At 38.7% G+C, this 21,505-nt stretch overlaps 2 protein-coding genes across 2 annotated transcripts in view; one reads left to right on the top strand and one right to left on the bottom strand.

Annotated features, from left to right (window-relative positions):
- LOC145768330 (protein lev-9-like) overlaps positions 1 to 21,505 on the top strand; it is a 90,915-nt gene that overhangs the window by 55,497 nt on the left and 13,913 nt on the right. The window lies entirely within an intron of this gene.
- LOC145768324 (uncharacterized) lies at positions 17,919 to 18,806 on the bottom strand. The gene has a single exon (XM_082579801.1). The coding sequence runs from the start codon at positions 18,804 to 18,806 to the stop codon at positions 17,919 to 17,921; it is 888 nt and encodes a 295-aa protein (XP_082435927.1).

The following is a 21,505-nucleotide window of genomic DNA, read 5'->3' as shown; positions in this document are numbered from 1 at the left end:
GTGCCTTTTTGTGCTTGAAATTATTTATAGATTTAGCTTAAGGCAGGACAATTTCATACACTTTGTAGTCTGTTGTGATCGAAATAAAAACCACGAAACTAAGTTTCAAAAGTGGGTAATTTTGTCAAACTATATCATAACTCTACACGTAAAAATTAAAGCCTACTTATTATTGCTTAAACAGATTGCCTGACCCCACAAACATAGGGTAAGACACCACAACTAGGTAAAAATATCCCAAAATGACCAAATTATGGCTAAAAACGTGACTTTTCAGAGAAAATGGCGGCCATTTTAAATTTTCGCCCTGCACACTTTTTTCTTGGAACTCAGACCAAAAATTTTGTCATTTTATGTTGAGATAGGATAAATGGAACACAAAAAAAATGTCCCTAAAGAGAAACAAAAAATTGCCCATTTATAGCCCACTGTTATCTTTATTGTCATAAATTGCCCTACCTAATATGTTAATGTTAGTGCAATTACTTTGAAATGTAAAAACGCCTAAAAATGGCTTATATTTATAATAAAAAGTAATTTTTTGTTTGGTTTAGCATTACTTTATGTTATAATTCAAAAATTTCAAATTTGAAGATATTTTCGGCAAAGTAGAATAAAAAAGACTTTCTGACGTTTTTTAATCTCAAACAATTTATTTCAATAAATTTGTTGGGTAAAAATTTAGTTTCTATATGCACAATACCAATGGCTATTATCTTGTAAAATATTTTGGTTCTGTGATTTTCATAGCTCCCGTTATTAGCGATTAATTAGGCCGGGGCTAAAATAGCCCGTGACGTACTTTCCGCGTACGAAAACAGCTCGTTTTGAGATTGGGTTAAGCGTTATAACTGTACCGAGTACGGATATCGACAGAGACTCCCTGAAGCAAAGCCTGAACAACATGAAAGCCCAGGTCAGTTTATGGAACCAGAGCCGGTCTTTGGGGTGAGCGAACCGTGCGATCGCACAGGACCCGCAGTTTACTCAGAAAATGCAGTAATTTTTGTCATTTTCAATGGAAAAATTCAACAAGTGTATTCCAGAAAGGAATTAGCAACAAGAAAACATAGAGACTCAACGGGCGCAACCTATTTCGTCTCCTGAACATTTCGTACCCTGAAAAGATCAAGAAAAAAACAACAGAGCCGAAGTCGCTGATCGGAGTTGCCGCAAACATTTCAAAATTTCTCTCGATCTTATCAGGGGACGAAATAGGTCTAAATTCGATTTTTTTTTTGACAGCGGACAAACGTGTCCAGTCTGAGCAGCTATCTCGGCGAACAAATTAAGTCTAACGGCGGACACACCATATTTAACCTCGATCGTCATGTTTAATCACTTTATGTTGATAATTCTTCACTCTGAAAGGCTTTGATCAGACCAGACCATTGAAGAGTCAAAGCTGTAGCCGCCAAATACACAACATAACTGATTAACTTCCACTGAACGAGGTCGTGTGGCTTCTTGCGTCACAATGCTCTGTGCACGAGTCGGAAAACTTCTGCACTAACGTTACTGTTTTCTGCTGTGCAACGTTTCACTAGGCTTTTATCCTTAGGTTTATTTTTGCATGTCATGTGAGTGAAAGTGATGGAGAGCAAGTAGGTTCATCGTATTCATTTTCACTTATAGAATTTTTCCTCAGCTTTTTCTTTCTTACTGTAATACCAAAACTTAGCTTAGTCGTATAATTTAATTTTGTAACCAACCTAGCCTTATCAATATTACTCGGAGATCAAAGCCAGACATTGTGATGCAACACTTGAACTAAATTGCGCTGATTAGTGCAGAAGTAGGTAACTTACTCCCATCCCTTCTTAGCGAAGAATTCACCGTTATTACGCTGATTCAATGCCATCAAGCGTTGAAGCAACTTAAAAATCCAAAGCTTTTCTGCTTAAATGGAAGCTAAGGGATACAGTATTAACATTTTCTAGATGCGCCCTAGAATGTGCTGGAAATTATATTCTCTCATCGTGCTATGCAATCACGTCAGGGTTAGAAATGTTTAAGGATTCAACCTATTTCGTACCCCGATTTCAGGGTACGAAATAGGGCTGCAAATTGTTCAGGGGACGAAATAGATTGCATCCAGACTCAACATAGAGACATAGCTTTATTTCCGAAAAATGCCAAAGAAAACATGATCTCATCCTTTTGCTATGCCACCGGACAGCACCATTTTACAGTAATATTCATACCCACATTTTGTTTAACATGCTCTCAGAATGCCCCAAATTTAAAGTAATTTTTCAAAATTTGTTGGGGGAGACCCCCAGACCCCCTGCCGCTGGGTGTTGCCTTCGGCGAACACACCGTCAGGCTTCGCTCGCCGACCGTTAAACCACCCCCCTTCCCCTTTCAAAACAACCTAGCTATGCTACTGAATTGGATCATTGTCATTGGGGCCTGCAAAACATATTCTGCACAGGGCCCGAAATACCCTAAGACCGGCACTGATGGAACGTATACGAAACCTTTTTCTAAAATCGTTTAAACGTTTGGGGACTGAACAATCACTAGACATATTGGCAAATCTTTCAGTTAAAGAGCAGTTTACAGAGTCGTGTTCGAAAGATCTGTCTGTCTACTTAATGGAGAGAAGTCCAAAAACATTAAAAAATATGGCAATCTTGGCTGAGCATAATTTAGTTGTTTCTGATGAGAAGCTGTCGATCGAAGAGCCGTTGTTATGCGATAATGACGAGAAAACAAACAAATGGTTTTCAAAGAGTTTCTGTTCCAAGAAAAATGCGTTGTTTTAAATGTAATGGCTTAGGTTATAAGGCGAAGTAAGCTTAACAAGAATAATCAAGATTCAAATTAATGGAGCAAGCGTTACAGTAGCCATGGACACGAAGCAAAGGTTTGTAGAGACAAATCGTTATCCCAAACCACTCATCTGGGAGGAAATAAAAAACACGCCGTTAATTAACGCCGTCAAATTGACGACGTCAACGTACAACACTGAGTGGGTGTGCATATGTATCTCATGCTACAATATCGTCAATATCTACAAGCCTCCACCCTCGCGAATGTTGTCATAATCTCTTCCAATGTTCTTTTCCTCCTCTATTCCTGCGCTAGCGACTTTTACTGCCAACAGACCGACTGGGGCAATAACAACATAAGTAGCGACAAATTTTTCAATAGAGGTAATGTAAAACATCATTAAAGTTAAAAGATACAAAATACATTATACAAATCAAATAACTTAAGTTTTGAATTTTTTTTGTGCATTGTAGTTTATGAAGCAATTTGATTATTGATAATAAGCCAATACTTATATTAATACAATTAATTGCTTATGGAAGTATTTGACATTTTCAATTAATCACCATGTACACGATGCAGTTTTTTTCATTACGAAGTTGACATTTTTTTTATTTTCTTGACTTACATTTAATGCAGTTTATATGTTTATTCGTATACTGTATACTGCATATATTGAATATGAGTATAATTTTATATCTTTATTTGAAGGTTAGACGGTGGATAGTTTATAAAAACTTAACAACACTTATTTGAAACATTTTTTAGAAAGTAGTTCACAAAATTTTGTTTGTGAAGCAATAAAGAGCCTGCGCTTTCTTTAAATACATTTAAAGATTCCACGCATTCTTCAAGTTGTTAAACCTGAATACTTATGTGTTTGAAGAAGTTTGACGATTGACATAGTTATCGTGGAAACCTGAGAAATCCAGTGGCGCGTAACCTAATATACTGCAGCAGGGAAAAATGCTGCAGCGTTTGTCATTTATGTATTTCAACTGTGTTTTCTCGCTATAGGTAATTACAAACATTATTGTGATTCTAAGCTTATACCATCATATTCTGTATTATAAGACTGTTCATAAAAGCTTTGTTTTGAAGTTCGTTTTTGCGAATAAAAACTGCTTTGTTTGTTGGATTTGTTTGTATTTGTCCTCTACTCGAAGCAAAGATAAAACTTAAGAGGAGGCTCCAAAAGTACCGATTACTGAAGTGTGTGGCTTTCAACCTTTTAGTTATGTTTGTGAAAGAACCATTATTTGTGTAAAAAATAAAAATAAATTGGAGGAAAGTTTGTTTTATTGTGGCAAACAGAATTGACAACCTACGAGCACTTTTGAAGTTCTTATTACATTGTGTTTCCTTTACCACTGTCAAAATAATCTCGTTCCAAGCAATTCGGTAAAGCAACCGACTGTGTGGCAGAGTTTACAGTAGTTCCAACTTGAACAAAAAAAAAACTGCACCAGATTTATGGAAAAAATTCCATTGGGAGTTCTTGTCCAACGTATATCAAGACCGTTCTGACTGTTAGGAAAACTGCCCAGACTATCTTAGAGATATTCAATGCTTAAGTTTCCCTAACCAGACCATACGCCATTTTGTGTGCTGTCTTTTTATATCTTGCTAAATGATAGATTAAAATGAATTTCGGTCATTTATGCTATGCAGTAAATTAAATCAGATATGTTTTTTTTTATCAATTTGCTATACTGTTCTTGTAATGTGTTGTTAACATTATTGCTTCAATCCTGATGATGATTATCAAAATAAATAACTGTGGAGTATGATATGAAACAAAGGTGGTACCAGTTCATACTCAGTTGGTTACAAAAGTTAGCAATAAAGATGTGGTTGATTTGCATAGTTAAATCTGAAAATCTACACGGAAAAACAAGAACAAACGGCGTTGATTCGACTCTAGGGGTATGCGTTTGAGGAAAATAATTTCAGGACTGCTATTTATTTAACATCACCGGGTGGATGGGGTAATTCAACCACTGGGAATCTTCACTCTGCTACCGTACTTGCGTCAATGGTTCAATACCTCTACAAGTTTTAATTGCCAGGATTAAGCTTTCAAAACAACCTGCAGAAGCTTTGTCAATCTGAGGATAAATAATTAATCAGTTCAGTTTGTTTTGATTCCTGACCATCACAACGAAAAAAAAACAGTATATGACAAACATAGCAGAGGTCCAGAAAAAGGTAGAAGCGACAAAACACGAACGTTATAGTGTGCATGATACCAAAGCAGGACAATCAGTTTAAAATATGGCACGGTCGCAACACCTTGATAAAATTTTTAGAAATTTAGAAAAAAAAAGAGAAAAAAAAATAGACTAGTAAATTTTTTTTTTCAACAATTTATATGAGTATAAAAAAAAATTCAGATTTATCATGATAATAAAGAGACGGTGTTACCACTTTAAATTCGATGGTTTTTAAAGTTGGCAGTGAAAATGTAGTTGACTTGCATAGTTATGATTAGGAGATCAAAAACATGGGGAGAGATGGGCAGTAGTGGCGCTTCTTTTTTATGGTAGCGGTCATTATTGGAAAGTCATTTGACATGGGAATAGATAAAGTTTTTAGCCAAACTCATCACCATTTGGCTTATTTGGTTAATTGTTAATGATCGTTTACATTTACTGCTACTGAATCTGGGCTATCCAATAAAAACTTGAACAAGATGTTTATCACTTTTCAGGGACTCATGTTGTCAACCTCCTCGTGGTGAGTCCTGGTAACTGCACAAAACAGGCTAATGACAACAAACAGAGACACATCAGGGCGTCTCTGGGGTGGTAAAAGGATAAACCCTCGGCCCCAGAGTTCGAAGAAAGAAGCCAGAAGTCCCAACATCCTACAGCTTAACGTTGAAGGCCTTACGACTGCTAAAATCGACGTCGTACAAAGAATAGCTCAACGACAAAAGGCCCTTATCATCATCCTCCAGGAGACCCACTGCCACAGCGCAGATAGGCTAGTGATCCCAAATTACTCACTAGCTGGGTCAATCCTAAGCAGGACACACGGCTTAGCCACATTTGTCCACGAGAAGCTGAACTGGAGACTGGTTGAACAATCTCCTTCAGACTCAGAGATTGAATGGCTAAGTGTGGACGTCAACGGCTACAAAATCGTAAACATCTACAAGCCACCTCCCTCGCCATTCACTCCGACGGCCATCCCAGTGTACCCCCACCCCTGCCTCTATGCTGGCGATTTTAATTGCCAGCACGTCGACTGGGGATACCGCATCACCAGCCCTTCTGGTGCATGTCTGGCTAACTGGGCATCAAATAACAACTATGCCCCACTGTACAACCCCAAAGACGAAGCCAGCTTTACATCCGGGCGATGGGGCACTGGAACAAACCCAGACATGGCCTTTGCTAGCACTGGCAACGACAATCAGCTTCCGGACAGACGTGTGCTACAGAAGTTCCCTCGGTCCCAACACCGACCTTCTCTCATTACTGCAATACCGCTCAAGACACCAATTCCGAGTGAACCAGTCAAGCGGTGGAACTTCCGTAAAGCCGACTGGAATCGCTTTAGCCTCCTTACCAACAAGTTCACAAACGAGTTACCTCCACCTAACTGTCACAATGTGGACGAGGCCTACCAGGACTTTTGCAACACCATCTTAACATGTGCCAAACAAGCCATCCCTCGAGGTCGTAGAAGTAACTACACTCCATGCTGGGATGCAAAGTGCGAGCGCCTCTACCAATCTTTTGTTAGCTCTTCAGATGGTCAAACAACACCCTCAGCCGCCAAGGCTCTTCTGGAAAGACTCGATGCAAAAAGAAAAGAACGCTGGACAGAGACTTACCAATCTATCGATCTCTCGCACTCAAGCCGTACAGCGTGGAGCACACTCAATAACCTTACGGGACGATCAAGACAATCACCCCGACAATGTCCCATTCCTGCTAATAAGATCGCATCGCAGGTAATAAAAAATGGGATATATAAGCCGTGTGATCGTACCTCCGATCGGTTTGTTACCAAAGAAGTGAAAAAGCTTTGGAAGATCAACACACCCGACCAGGAGAGCATTTCTAGCTCCTTCTCACGGAGCGAATTTAATGCTGCCCTCAATCACCTAAAACCTGGTAAGGCCCCTGGTCCAGATAGGATATGTCCAGAGCTTATCATGCACGCTGGTTATGTTCTGAAGTCCTGATTATGCGATTTCCTGTCGTCCTGCCTGCGCCGCCTCAAGATTCCTAAAATATGGAGATCTCTGGTCGTCGCGATCCCTAAGCCAAACAAACCACTAGACGATGCAAAGAGCTATCGCCCCATCTCCTTGCTCTGCATCCCTTTCAAGATCCTTGAGAGACTGATCTACGCTCGTGTCGAACCAATAATTGACCCACTGCTTCCCAAAGAACAAGCTGGATTCCGACACGGGAGGTCAACTGTAGACCAAGTCACACTACTAACTCAGGATATTGAGGAGAGTTTCTCGGCAAAAAAGAAAGCGGGGGCTGTCTTTATCGACCTAACAGCAGCCTATGACACTGTTTGGCACCGTGGCCTAGTCTACAAACTACTCCGCCTACTCCCTGACAGGCACATGGTCAAAATGATCATGGAACTGATCCACAACAGGAGTTTTACCCTTACCACCGGAAGCGGAAAACCAAGTAGACTGCGGCGACTCAAAAACGGTGTCCCACAGGGATCAGTCTTGGCTCCCCTCCTTTTCAATGTCTATATGCATGACCTACCATCAACAACATCTGAGAAATATGCATATGCTGATGACTTGGCCATCTTGCACTCTGCGAAAGACTGGCAATCATTAGAAATGACGTTGAGCCAAGACATGACGACCATATCTGGATACCTTCACCAATGGAAACTGAAGCTCAGCGAAAGTAAAACTGTGACGGCAGCCTTCCATCTCAACAACAGGGAGGCAAAACGTGACTTGAAAGTGACCGTTAACGGCACAATTTTTCCGCCCTGCCCAGAACCTACATACCTTGGGGTTACACTTGACAGGTCACTCACATACCGTCACCATTTACAGTCACTACGCAAAAAGCTGACATCTCGCATCGCTCTGCTGAGACGTTTGGCAGGCACAACTTGGGGTGCAGGTGCTGACACCTTGCGCACTGCAACCCTGGCGTTGGTCCACTCCACTGCTGAATACTGCGCCCCTGCCTGGTGCCGCAGTGCCCACACCCGTCTCATCGACAGCCCAATCAACGACGCATTGCGAACTGTAACTGGATGCCTGCGCCCAACTCCAACAGAGTATTTACCAATCCTCGCAGGCATCCAACCTGCTGAGCTTCGCCGAAAGGGAGCCCTTATACACCTGGCTCGCCGGGCGGGGGATCCTAACCACTTGCTTCATGCAAAACTCAACATCCCACCTCAGGAATCTCCCCGGCAATTAAAGTCAAGACACCCCTTTGTGCCAGCTGCTGTTGAATTACTACATCCGTTCAGCGATCATGCCATCAGCGCAGCACCCTTCATGGAAGACAATTGGAATGCAGCGTGGTGTGCCACCGACACGAAACTACATCGTTTTATACCTCACCCGGTGGCGCGCCCCCCTGGTATGGACCTGCCTCGGCCGACTTGGGTCAAGCTCAACAGAATCCGAACCGGAGTCGGTCGCTTCCATTCCAACATGCACAAGTGGGGTTTGGCTCCCTCACCATCCTGCGAATGCGGCGCGGAGGAACAAACTGCTGACCATGTCGTTCTCGAATGTCCGATCTATAAGGCACCAAATGGAACGCATGGTATAGCAACGCTGGACGAAGCTACACTCACCTGGCTCTCCATCACCTGCCCTGAAATTTGATTTGATCTAGTCTCAAACGAAAGAAGAAGATCACTTTTCAAATTCTAAAGTTTGGTTATGTGAAGCTAAACGTAGGTGTAAAAAATCGAAATGAGCCATTTATTCTTTTGCATCAACGATGCTCAATTGCAGAGCAGTGATATCACAACTGCCTCTTTATTACCGAGTTCCTTCCGCAAAATTTCCACTATACCTACGCGTGGATTCTTACACAATGCAAGTCATGTTTAGTATACTGGAAAAGAAGGTGATGGTTACTAGCTTTTCTTATATAAAGTCTTAATTGTGCTTGCACTAGTCTACCTGGGCAACACAAAGCGAATGAGATATTGTGAAAGGAAAAATCGAAGGCTATAATTACTTTGCTTTGTATCCTAATAAAATTTGACCATACTTCACTCTAACACAATAGACAGAGATGGTAGCAAAAGATACCGCTTTTTTCATGCTATGTGTGTTCAGCATCGTTTTAACCAATGGACAAGGTAAGGAAAAGTTAGATGCTACTGCTGTGAATAACACATATGTTGCAAAACACTTTACAGCACTCTATTCAATAGAGACTATTGCATGCTACTCTATGGTAAACTGCAATGGCGATGTTTGCAAAATGTTGCATACTTGTTGATTGATTATAGGTTAACCAAACCAAATGATATCAAAAGAAAACTCGATGTTTTTAGAACAAAATTCATGTGGAAAAGCTGGAAACGTTAGAAACATTCGGAACCAAGCATCTGTTGGAAGAGTCATTGGTGGGGAATATGCTGCTGGAGGAGCCTGGCCTTGGCAAGCTGTTCTTTGTGGATACGAATCCAGTGTCTTTAACGTACGTGAAGTGAAGTAATCTTTTTCAAAGCAAATCTATCGACAATTGGAAAACTGCATCAGATTCATTGCGAAATATATCGTAGAACTCTTTAGAAATATTAAATAGTGTACTGTACAAAAAAACGTTCATAAATTTAATCAGATATTTGTTTGACTTATTTGAATAAAACATAAAGTAATAGGCTATGTAGTTGTTATCATTCATGCTGTAACTAAAATTGTAATCTATGTTTCCTTTCAGTGTGAATTTGTGAGGTTGTTGGTTTCACAACATTGCTCATGAATTGACATGTGTTTTGTTTAATTCATATTGACATCCACATTGCTAAGCTACTGTAAATATTTCCAACTAAGTCTCTGATGTCACAAAGTTAAGAATGCCAGTAGTCTAGATATCACAATCAGTTAAATCAATTCAATTGCATCACATTTTGAATAGATCTTGCTACAAGCGGGTAGAGTATTTTCAAATGTGCTTTACATAAAAACTATCTTTTGATACTTATCTGCTTAGTCGTACAACGATAGTACATTCGGAGGTGGATCTTTAATCAACCATCGCTGGATCCTAACAGCTGCACACGTCTTCCCCTCTTACTATATTCAACATGGTTGGCCTCGCAATCTACTGGTCACACTAGGTAAGAGAGAAGTTTTGTTTTAACCCTAGAAATACCGGATATTTTTTCTTCAAGAACTACCAAAAGGGTCAATTGACCCTAGCACTTAATATTGCTTGAAAACAAGTTCTTGAACACTTTGCTTTTGAAATAATTTTAATTTAAGTGTATCTGAAATCAGTTGACAACAAAGGAATTCAATTGTGTGATCAAACGATATTTAATTAACACTCTAGTCAGAACTAGCCTACTGTTTGATATCTGATTGAAAGGAGGTTTAAAAGGCAGTTGTTGAAAGGAGGTTTGAAAGCCGTAGTTTTGGCTATACCCAAGTAGCAAAGATTGGCGTCTAGCCAGCTCCACGCTAGCGAAGTTATTGGCGACGCGCCAGCGATAATCGCCAGCCAGCCGCCACCGATCTGCTCATCGCATAGCCGGCGTAACGCTGGCGAAATTCGACAATAAAGTCGGCTGTGCGTAAGCGCCTCGATCGCGAAAGTCGCTCAAGTTAGTTAACGGTGCGCTGTCTGTACGCCAACGAATTTCGCTAAACTTACTGGCACGTTTTTGCGGCTGCGCGCGCTGTCGCTGGACTGACGAATGTCGCCCTGCTGAAGCCCTTTTTTTTCGGCCACCAGCAGCAGCTGTTGTTTGCGAAATTATCAAAACAAAACACTAAAACTTTTTGAAGCATTTCGTGTATTAATTGTCTTTTTGTGGTTAAAGCGAGACGCAATTCAAGAATGTAAAACAACGAAAACAATGAAGATTTTTAATACACTGTTTTACCACAGCTCCATTTTCGTAACACTATGCTAAAAAATGTTTCAGTAATAATGAATGGCGGTTTTTCTGATCATTTGTAATACAAATAACAGAACAATTTACAAATCCAAGCCATGTGAGAGCAAAGCTAAAGACTATAAACATGAGATTATTTGTAAAAGCCCAGCAGCTGTTAAAGTGAATTTTGACAGTTTTCGCAAAACAATAATTTTTAAGCAAAAAATTATATTAAAAAAAACTTTCTTGGTTTTCCAAACTATAATGAGTTTGATTAACATGTTTGCTCGCAACATTTACCTTAGGCCTAGGGTAAGGGGTAAGTAAAATTTACTCCCGATTAGAAACCAATTGTGTACTACATACGACAGTATCATAATTATATAAGCATACAGTATATGATAGGTATTGCAATACGTCAAAATCACAGCACTGGAAGAAAATACACAGCAACATCAAGAACACTACTATTGATTCCACTGTACTCTATGATGTAATAAAGATTAATACGTAGCCAGCATGGAAATTCAAATTAATGAGTTTTTTGTGCTGTCTGGCTTTGAGGGTTGCCAGCACGGCAACCACAATTATAGGGAAGGGCGCCTGAACGACGACCATAACGCATATTCGTTTGCACATCTGTTGTGGCTGTCATGCTGGCAACCTTCAAAGCCAGATACCACAAAATTCAAACCCTCATAACATACCATTGCATGGAAAAAAATGTAAATCCACGTAGGATACATGCAGTATACCAACAATCATGAGTGATTATTGCGTTCCGACATCCATTAGGTAAATATAAAAAAAAAATGGGAACAGGTCGTTTTGACGCCAAAGAGCTTTGGTTCGGGTTAATGTTAGGGATTAGGACTGGCGGCAAAACACCCCTCCGAAAACACGTTTGAATAACAACATTAAACATATTAATTAAATGATTCATAACATTAAACTCGACTTCACTACAAGAATTAATATTAGTAAATAGACGGCACAACAGTGTTTGGAAATAGCTTGTCGGGATAAAATTGTCCCCAAATGCAACTACTGTACGAAGGAAGCAAACCGAATTAAGAGGCACGCAAAAATAATAATTCGCAGCAAGATGTTAAAAGAGAACACTAAAAGGTCAACAAACAATCAAAAAACAGATAGCGTTCATGTAGCGTCCGAATTTTTATCTGCGCCGGAAGTTTTGTTTGCCCGGTTCTTTTTTTTTCATTTATGTCACCAGCCGCCTTCAAATACCGCTTCACTGCGGATTTGATAACTTTGTCCGTCGCCTTGGCTTGCCTTCGAATCACATCTGTAATAATACAATATGAGCTCTCTGTGAAAACAATTTCGCTCACAACAACAACTTAATTACACTACTAACTCATTATTAGGGATCGAACCGATGGCAAGTATCCTTAACCTGCACGAGGACATGAGAGGGTTCATTACAATTAAATGTACTGTATAAGCCCCCCTATGACGTAGCAAGACGGGTAGTAATATAAAAAAAATTGTAATTAGGAAACGTTCAAATATTACGTAACGCCTTCGACGGGGGGGGGGGGGTATGTAAAGCGTTATGTTAGCGTCACATCGGTGGGGGAGGGGGTTTAATATAATTCATCAGTGATAATACTCAGCATTATTGAAACATCGTTTGTGATAAGATGCTGTTGAAACCCGTGTTTTATCCTGCAACAACAACCACGCATGTGATATTGGGAAGGCATGGCTAAATAGTAGAAACTGATATATTACAGGACGTTGTCACATTTTAACGTTTATATTACAGAAAAATATTCCATTCCTTGATAAATCTTCCAATTTCTCAATCCTCAGTTGATTTGATTTATATTTAACTTCCATTCATAAAAACAAAGAAGCCTGGCATTTTCCACCATCGTATTGTAGTATGCATGGTGTTAGCAATAGCATTGCAGCACTTATTACTGACGGTAGCTCATAAAACTACTTAAAATTTAAGTAAGTTTGTAAAACTTACTTAAATTTCAAAATCGTTTTACGATTTTGAAATTTAAGGATAAGATCATTTTAAAATCGTAAAACTACTTAAACTTAAAATTTAAGTCTTAAATATACAATTATATAAATACAAACTTACCAAATAACACTTTTTTATTTTCAGATCAAGAAAGGTAGTTTTTTCGTTTTTTCCACTCCAATTAAACTGAACGGCCAGATCGTCATTCATTAAAAGTCGCATAACTCTCCACACAGTTTCCGTGCAATCATTTCTTCCAACCGTTGTTATTTTCCATCGCTGTTAAATGAACATCCACACGTTACTCAATAGTCAGTTTAAAACTGAACAAGGTAACAAGCGAAGTCTAGATCGTGAACTCAAACCAAACAACCACACGTTCTATATATTGGTTAATCGTTAGGTTATTCTTTAAAAATCATCATAAATTGGTCTAATAAACATGATTCTATTTTACAAACTAAGTTATTTCTGCACACAAAATGTATGTGGAAGCATTTAGAGCAAAACAAACAAGTTTTAAAAATTGAAACTGAGCAGTTGAATAATTAAAAGCCCAGACAGCAAAATCTGTCATTTTTACATTGGTTCAATGTCCGCAGACGTCACATCAATGTAAAAATGACGGATTTTGCTGTCTGGGAGGTTCTAATCTTTTTTGAGTATGATTTACTGTAGTTACCACCTGCAAAGCGAAAACAAACATGTAACTAATATGACAACAGTTACTTTATAGGTGCAATAACAAATATTTTGTCAACACGTCATGTTAGAATTTAACTGATCGGTTGTTGCATGACATAAGGCTGGTGTAGCCATGTCGGAATAGGATTGCATGTACCTATTCCGACATGGCCTACCGCACATGTAGCTTGTGGCATAAAAGTGTAAGTTATAACAAATGAGTACAGTGACTTACAATAGCTGCCAAAACATCCGCATCTTCTTCTAACTTTTCTTCCAGATCAAAAAGAGAGCGTTTGTTAGCTTTCTTAAATCTTCATGTAATTAAGGTTAAAACACAATAGACTAGGACACAGTTCCCTCTTTCGACACTTTCTTACATGCTGTAGGCGTAACCGGGTACACCAAAATAAGTGCAAAGTAAGCTTTACTGTACAGCAGTCTACCAAATAAGTGAGCAAGCGCAAAAGACAATTGATCAGACAAACAGGCTCTTCAAATCAGCTCAACCGCGTGTTTGAAATGGCACGTGACTTCAATCAAGCGCAACTAAACGGTATAATCAAGCGCGAAGCTCGGCCTTTCGTACGAAACCAACACCATCTGACGAAACTCGACGGCGCGTTGCCAGCGGAAAGCGAGTGAAAATCGAAAGCGCGTCTCTCGCTCGAAAGTCGACGGCGCGAAGCTAGCAGAAAACGCTCACATTGGCGACATCGAAAATCGTTAGCTGTAGGACAGCGCCTCACTGGCGAATATCGTCATGACTTTACAGAAAAAAAATCATGACGATATTCGCCAGTGAGGCGCTGTCCTACAGCTAACGATTTTCGATGTCGCCAATGTGAGCGCTCGCCGCCCTGATGACGCCAGCTGCACGCCGACTATTGCTACCTGGGTAGGTAGTATACAGGGAAATAATTACTGAACAATAGATGTTTGCAATTGCTTGCTGGAAGTCAGGGATATCTATAACTACGTCGGGATTGGAAACTCTGTGGAACTGAAAACACTTTTATACACCATCAGTGGGGTCACTGTTCTTTGCGTCGCTGTGATAAAAGTTTACATAAGTTGAACTAAAAAAATAGCAAGTAGTAAACAGACAAGAAAAAGTGTAACAATCAATGCACCTGCCGTAAACTGTAAAGTATACACTTGCCTTGTTTGTTTAATGTGTTTGTATTCCATTTGTGCAATCCTGTCGTATTTCGTTTGCTGCTAACAAAACCGAGTATTACTTTTAGTTCTTATGACATCTTAAATGCATTGATTTCGTAATTACTGGCTTGGTCTGTGAATAAGTTTATCATAAAAGCCTAGACAACACATTTTGCTGATTGTTGAACACTCCTCGTTTACTTTACATAAAATGCTAAACAACAACAGGAAATTTTTGGATTCTTTGCTTTGATTTATTTTTTGATTTTTTGGTTTCGTGGTTTTAAACTTTTATAAATCAAATAAGTTTTGACGTGAGTGTACATTTTATATTGTTATTGCAAAATTGAATTTTATGCATTCTTTAGTTGATACAAAAAGTGCTTTATTTTAATAATTCTTCTGTAGTCATAGTAATATGTTGACCCTACTGATGTGTAGCACTGAAAAGAGTTTCCAATCCCTTAGTTATAGATATCCCTGCTGGAAGTGCTACAGGAAGGTCATTATCAGATTGAAATATTATCACTGACTGAGTAATACCACTGAGCTAGTATTAGCAGTCTTTATTGCGTATAATTTATTGCGTAACTATGTTTTTGGGAGCTTTTATGAAAGGAAGTAGTCGTGGGGGTCAATTGACCCCTTTTGGTAGTTGACCTAAATCTGGACAAAAATGCACCATTTTTTCATCGAATTTCTCGCTATTCATTTGGAGTGTGTAATAACCAAAATAAGAAGAAGTTAAAAAATATCAACCTGCTATGTTATGTATGTTTTGTTCATTTAGGAAAAAACAAAGCAAAAAGGGTCAATTGACCCCTTTGGGAGTGCTAGGGTTAAAGCAGCGAAAGCATTTTGTTTTGTTCATCTTTTCTTTGTAATGCTTGTTTTGCTTTTGCTAGTTCACAACCAAAACTTATTATTTTAGTAAATTCTTTATCGCATTTGCATTATTCTGTGTGTGAAAACGTTCCATATTCCTTGCTTAATGATTGTGCGTGTAACAATCTTCCGATCTTAATGTGAGTTTGACTGGTATTGTAATGAAGGAATTTCACAACTTCCTCTCAAAACGCCGGTTACCTTCCCAGTGTCCTCAAGAGTTTATTTGCCAGAGGAGATTATCATTCACGCTGATTTCTCAGACAATACGTTGGACTACGACATTGCTCTTGTAAGTTTTATGACCACTGCTATAGTGTAGAATAATTTAAAATGTGTTGTCTCGACTTTTATTTGATGAACTCAACCACATTTACTTTTATCATTGGAAAAGGCTGTGCCTTCGATCCAAGCTTCTTGAACTTTAATTTGCACAAAAAAATTATATCAGTAGTTGGTTCACAGAGTTTGGACAAATCTTACAATAATTTTTGTAGATCACACCCAAGAAACAGTGCTTTGTCCTTGGCTATATCCAATAGAACACAAATCTTCACTTTTTAGGAAGTAGCAGTAATATTAGAAAAATATACTTGGTTAGTCGGTGTTATCTTAATTTAAAATTGTGAACAATTTTTCATTTGTGCAACTTTTTAAAGATTAAACTTGGACGAAGAATGCAGATAGATGATGACAAGTGGATCGTGTCGCCGGACAGAATGGAGAACGATTTTGTAGAATACTCGTCTTTTATCAGACCCGTGTGTCTGCCATGTGTTAAAGGAAACTGCGTTGGTAGTTTTCTTTATCGAAGTGGAATCCTTCACGGAAATGAAACGTCAGAAGAACAGTGCCAGAAGGAAAGTAAGTAATTGGTTACACTCTGCAACCAGAATAATCAGAAACAAGACAAAACAGAATTTGTCTAATTGATTCATAGTAAGAATATTTGATTGAATTTGACGACGTCTAAATAACGTCACAAATACTGTTAATTCAAATCATTGTTATGCAAACGTTTAGGCAAGTGGTTGCTTCAGGAAGACAAACGAGAAGAAAAGGATATTCTTGCCGTTGTCACTGGCTTTGGCATAGAAGACGCAAATGTTGAAAAAGCTTCAAACAAACTCAAACAAGGATTAATTCGATTGCGAAACGATAAAAGGTTTGTTATCAACTTAGGTTGCTCTCCATTTCGATTTGGTGAGTGTGCAACTGTGCATTTCCACTATAGATATTCATTATATTTGCATGTACTTTGATCGTCTGAAACAATCTAGTTTTAGAAAAAACGAACAAATATATCAGGAAAGACTCGTTCTGCTTCAGCTGACGTCAATCCGGTGATACAACGTTAGTATCTGCATTACTCTGGCGAAAATAGAGTTGCCATTTGTTTGCATTATTGAGATAATTTTCTTACAAATTTTTTAGCTTCTACATTTGCGCATTGAAAGAAAAAAAACAACATATAATGTGCAGTAGTTCAATATGCCCCAACCAATATTGAAACACAACAATTTTACACATGGTCCATGCAGACCATATTTACAGTGTTGAACTTTGGACCATTTTCATCTTTAAAATAATTTTTTTACAAATTTCTTTGTTTGATTGATCATGATAAAGATGCTTGGCTGATCAAGAAACGTTGTCGGACAATCGAGTAATTGAAGAAAGCATAAAGTTCACCAAAAACATGATTTGTGGAATTGGATCGAACAAGGCAAAAATTGTCGACTCTTGTCACGGTGATAGTGGGGGCCCTCTTGTTAGAGAGGTAAGACTTTTAAATGTGTTTCAAAGTTTATTATTTGTTGTAGATATTTTTACATCAGTGGGGTTGTGCGACAGGATACCACGAAACCACTAGCGGCGGTACAACTGGGTCCTTCTAGACGAGAACTAGCCTTGCGCAGCATATAGACGATGCGTTGTACAGCGCTTGGTTATGCGTGGGCGAAAGAATAACTTAAAATATGATTCGGATATGCATTGTAGTTATCAAAACATGTTTGTTTTTAGAAGGTTGAAACGCATTTGGCTGCATTTAAGTCATAAGCAAAAGATAATTTTCACTTTAAATCAAGCAGCGTAACACGAGAACGGAAAAGATAAGATGCGGCAAAACGAGCTAGCGTTATAACATGCATTATAAAACAGCTTACAGTCAGAAAAAATAATTATAAAAACACATGGCCGCATCACCAGCAATGGTACAAGGCCAGCTACGTTATGTGAGAAGGAACGCTGCTGCGGTAGTATAAAAAAAGAGAAAGCCGGTAGGCAAAGAAAACCTCCTGAAGAGATTTTGCTAAGAAAGAAAGTAATCACAAAATCAACTAACAATAGGTTTACGAAAGTTACACAGCATGAAACATACAAACACGATACGTGATGCCATTGGGACATACTGGTAAGGCAGTGGGTTAGTCAAAATTTTATATGTCTTGCTCAGTCCAATAACACGCTCGACATGTATGCGTGATGATGCAATGCGTTTATCCGAGACAACCACATCTGCATCAAGTTGGTGCTTCCCTTTCAGCATGGTAGGCGTGTTGACTGCAACATCATAAGGTGCAAAAAGTGCCTGCACAAGAATACCTCTGTCAGCCATGATGCTATCCCTTTGTGAAAAGTGTTCCTTAGCTTGCTTGTAGAGAGCACTTTGCTCGATAAGTTGGCGATCACTTGAACATCCACCTGTTGATGGGCGTACGTACGATACCAGCCCATTTCGAGTGATGCCAATCATAATTTTTAGTGTGTTCTTATTCTTGTAAGTGGAGAACGTCATGCTTTGAGCATCAACTTTTTTTAGCTTAATGATTCGTATTTCAGTTGCATCTAAAATGACACGTGTTGTGGGGAATGAATTTTGAAATTGTGTGGGCATGTGTTCATCCACAACAGCTCGAGATGGCCAAATAGAATGTTCCTTCTGCTGAAAATACATAACGTTGATCCATACCCTGAAAATTAATGAAACTGTGCTTTCACTAATGTGAAAGAGAAAACTCAGCTCTTTAGTTTCCTTTGATTGTCTTAGCTTCATTAGAGTAAGAAAGAGCTGGTTTGGTGGGTTAAGTTTGCTGCTGGTATAGTTCAAGTCATATGCAGCTGGCCCCAAGCAACGCAAGAATAACATAAAGTGATCATAATCATCGAAACCAGTATAGTAGTTTATGACTTGCTTATTTTCATTGTAATGTTCAATTCTCATTCCAGTTGAAGCGCTTCCTCCGCTATTATTATTATTTATTTGCGTCAGACAAAGTTGTCCATATCCACAACAAAAACAACAAAATAATACACAAACTGCAAATGCACAAAGGTCACAGAGAGCCACTTTGGATGCCGTCGGTTTAAAAGCTCACTAAATGGGCTATAATCTACTGTTACAAATTTACATACAATGAGCGTTGGAAGAATTGAAAGTATTCAGAACGATAAAAACAATCAGATGACATCAGGTCTGATATAAAGCGATTTGAGGAGTGAATGCAACGGTTGATAAACGAAAACATGTTTTTCCTCAATAAAGCATCAAACGTTGTTATTACTTGATATTCACGGGCATTGACATAACGAGGCAAGTTGTGCAATATTCTAGAAGAACCATTGCAAGCAACACGTAATCGTTTTATACTAGAAGATCTAAACTTGTTCCACAACTGGGATGCGTAAAAGGACATACAATAAGAGCGAAATACAATGTTTTTTTACAGCGAGTGAGCATTTAGCGAAATGAGATTTTGCATTGTTTGCAGCACAGTACTGAGAGCGTACCTGCCTTGAAATATCTTTTTCATCTGAGAGAGAACTCTCAATAAATACACCCAGGTATTTTACAGAGTCTGTGAACACAATTTCAGATTTCCCTAGATGTATCAGAGGAACACGTGAAAGATAAAAGTTTTTTGGCGAAAATAACATACCAAATGACTTTTTAGAATTGAAAGTAATTTCATGTTCAACAGCATACTTGTGGCAAACATCTAACAAATTTTGTATTATTGTCTAACTATTGTCGTTGCTAATTGCTATCCAGGCTGCACTGAATTGCAACTGAAGTCGCTTTCCTTCTCTTGCAATGAGGTTCCGTTGTACATTCAGCATGATCAACAACCTCTTCTTCATGCTGCCAATCTTCAATGTTACAAAGCTTTTCTAATCTTCGTTTCAAACGCGCTCCTCTTCCTGAGGTAGCAAGTGTTGGTTTGAAAGTGAACACTGATGGCACACTGTTTGCTTTCAAGATGTGTTGTCATGCAATGTGTTCGAAAACGCCTGTTTACTTATTTGCTTTTGAAGCCACAGCAACGTTAAATCAAGCCTAAAATGTATCAAGCTTTGTAATACATGCACCTTCTTACCCTCACATCAACACAAAACTGCACTCCCATCCACCCATATCAGCTGTACGCGCGTTACGCAAAGCGTGCTAAAGCTTGAAGCAATCACTGCGAGCGTGTTGCTAGGACCCAGTTGTAGCGCCACCGAGTGGATCGCACAACCCCATTAGAATAAATTTTGTTGTATTATATTGATAGCAAATATTTATCACAACCTTCCATCATAATCAGAAGAATGCAGAAACTAAATTAAGGATTTACAAGTGTAAAAAGTAAAACAGAAAATGTAGCTACAAGGACTTCAACTTAAAGTCAACTGAATTAAAAGTTGAGCCTTCTACAAGTGCACAATCAATCACATTATGACATAATGCTTGATGACCTAATAACTTCCTATCAAATGGATGAAGATTACAAAGCATTATTGTAAACTTTATTTTTGTAGAAAGCATATGCTGCTTAACTTTCAGATTGCAGTCTTTGAAACCCACTGAATTGTACCTCGAGCGGCATTCTTGTAAATTGTGATTGGCTCACTGTCACAATTCTTTCTAGGACTTACACGTAAAGAGACCTTGGAAAATTTTATGTCGTAGTTTACTGAAATATCAAACGTTAAACAATCAGATAAATGGTCGAATAGTTCTACTTGTGAGATAATAGATGAAATGCTTAACTTGACGAATGATGCACCACTTCCATGACATAAAGAAATCAAACTCTGAACAGCAAACGTCTTTGTCGATTTCAAAGTGAACATACACCCCCACTTACAACAGCTACTTTACAATTGGCAATAACTTCCACTTTTACATTCTAGTCAATATCGGCTGGAACTCTACAATCGTCTTCAACAAACGTTTCATTATAACTTCTAATCTTCATATTACACAACTTTCAACACAAATCTAAACACTGCTCTAATAATAAAAATCAAATCACGGGGCTATTTATAAAAGGTGTGCTTGGACCAGAAGCTTTCAAAGGCTAAGGTAATATTACATCACAAGAATTCATTGTTCTGGAACAAGTCAGAGAAGTTTCCAGAATGTCCATGGGGTTACCTTTTAGAGCAGGGGTTCCCAAACTGGGGTACATGTACCCCCAGGGGTACATTTCAACTTTTCAAGGGGTACATTAGATTAAGTATAAGGATATTCTTTCCATAACTTCTAATCTGCCTTAAAATATTTTTTATCACCTAATGATGTTAATAGCCTAATTTGAAGACCTGAGATTAAGAATTCCTTAGTAAGTCACATTTTCACCCCAGTAGAAGCTTTAACTACAACTACAGTAACTACCAAGTTCACTGTTCACATGATTTTTGATTTACGATGTACAAGTCGTACAAAAAGATTGCGGAACTTGCTATTCATGCATTGTTGTTGTTTCCATCAACATAGTTGTGTGAGTCAACATTTTCAGTGCTGCTAGGAATCAAAAAACAGATCACAGCTCAAAACACCTGGACATGATCTTCGCTGTGCTGTTTCTAATGTTTCACCCCGTATTAATGAGCTTGTTGCTAAAATGCAAGCTCATCCATCACATTAGGTAGGATTGC

This window comes from Aplidium turbinatum, chromosome 4, assembly GCF_918807975.1.
Source record: "Aplidium turbinatum chromosome 4, kaAplTurb1.1, whole genome shotgun sequence".
Taxonomy (NCBI): Eukaryota; Metazoa; Chordata; class Ascidiacea; order Aplousobranchia; family Polyclinidae; genus Aplidium; species Aplidium turbinatum.
Note: the sequence above shows the minus strand (reverse complement) of the source record. Positions and strands in the feature narration are given on the sequence as shown.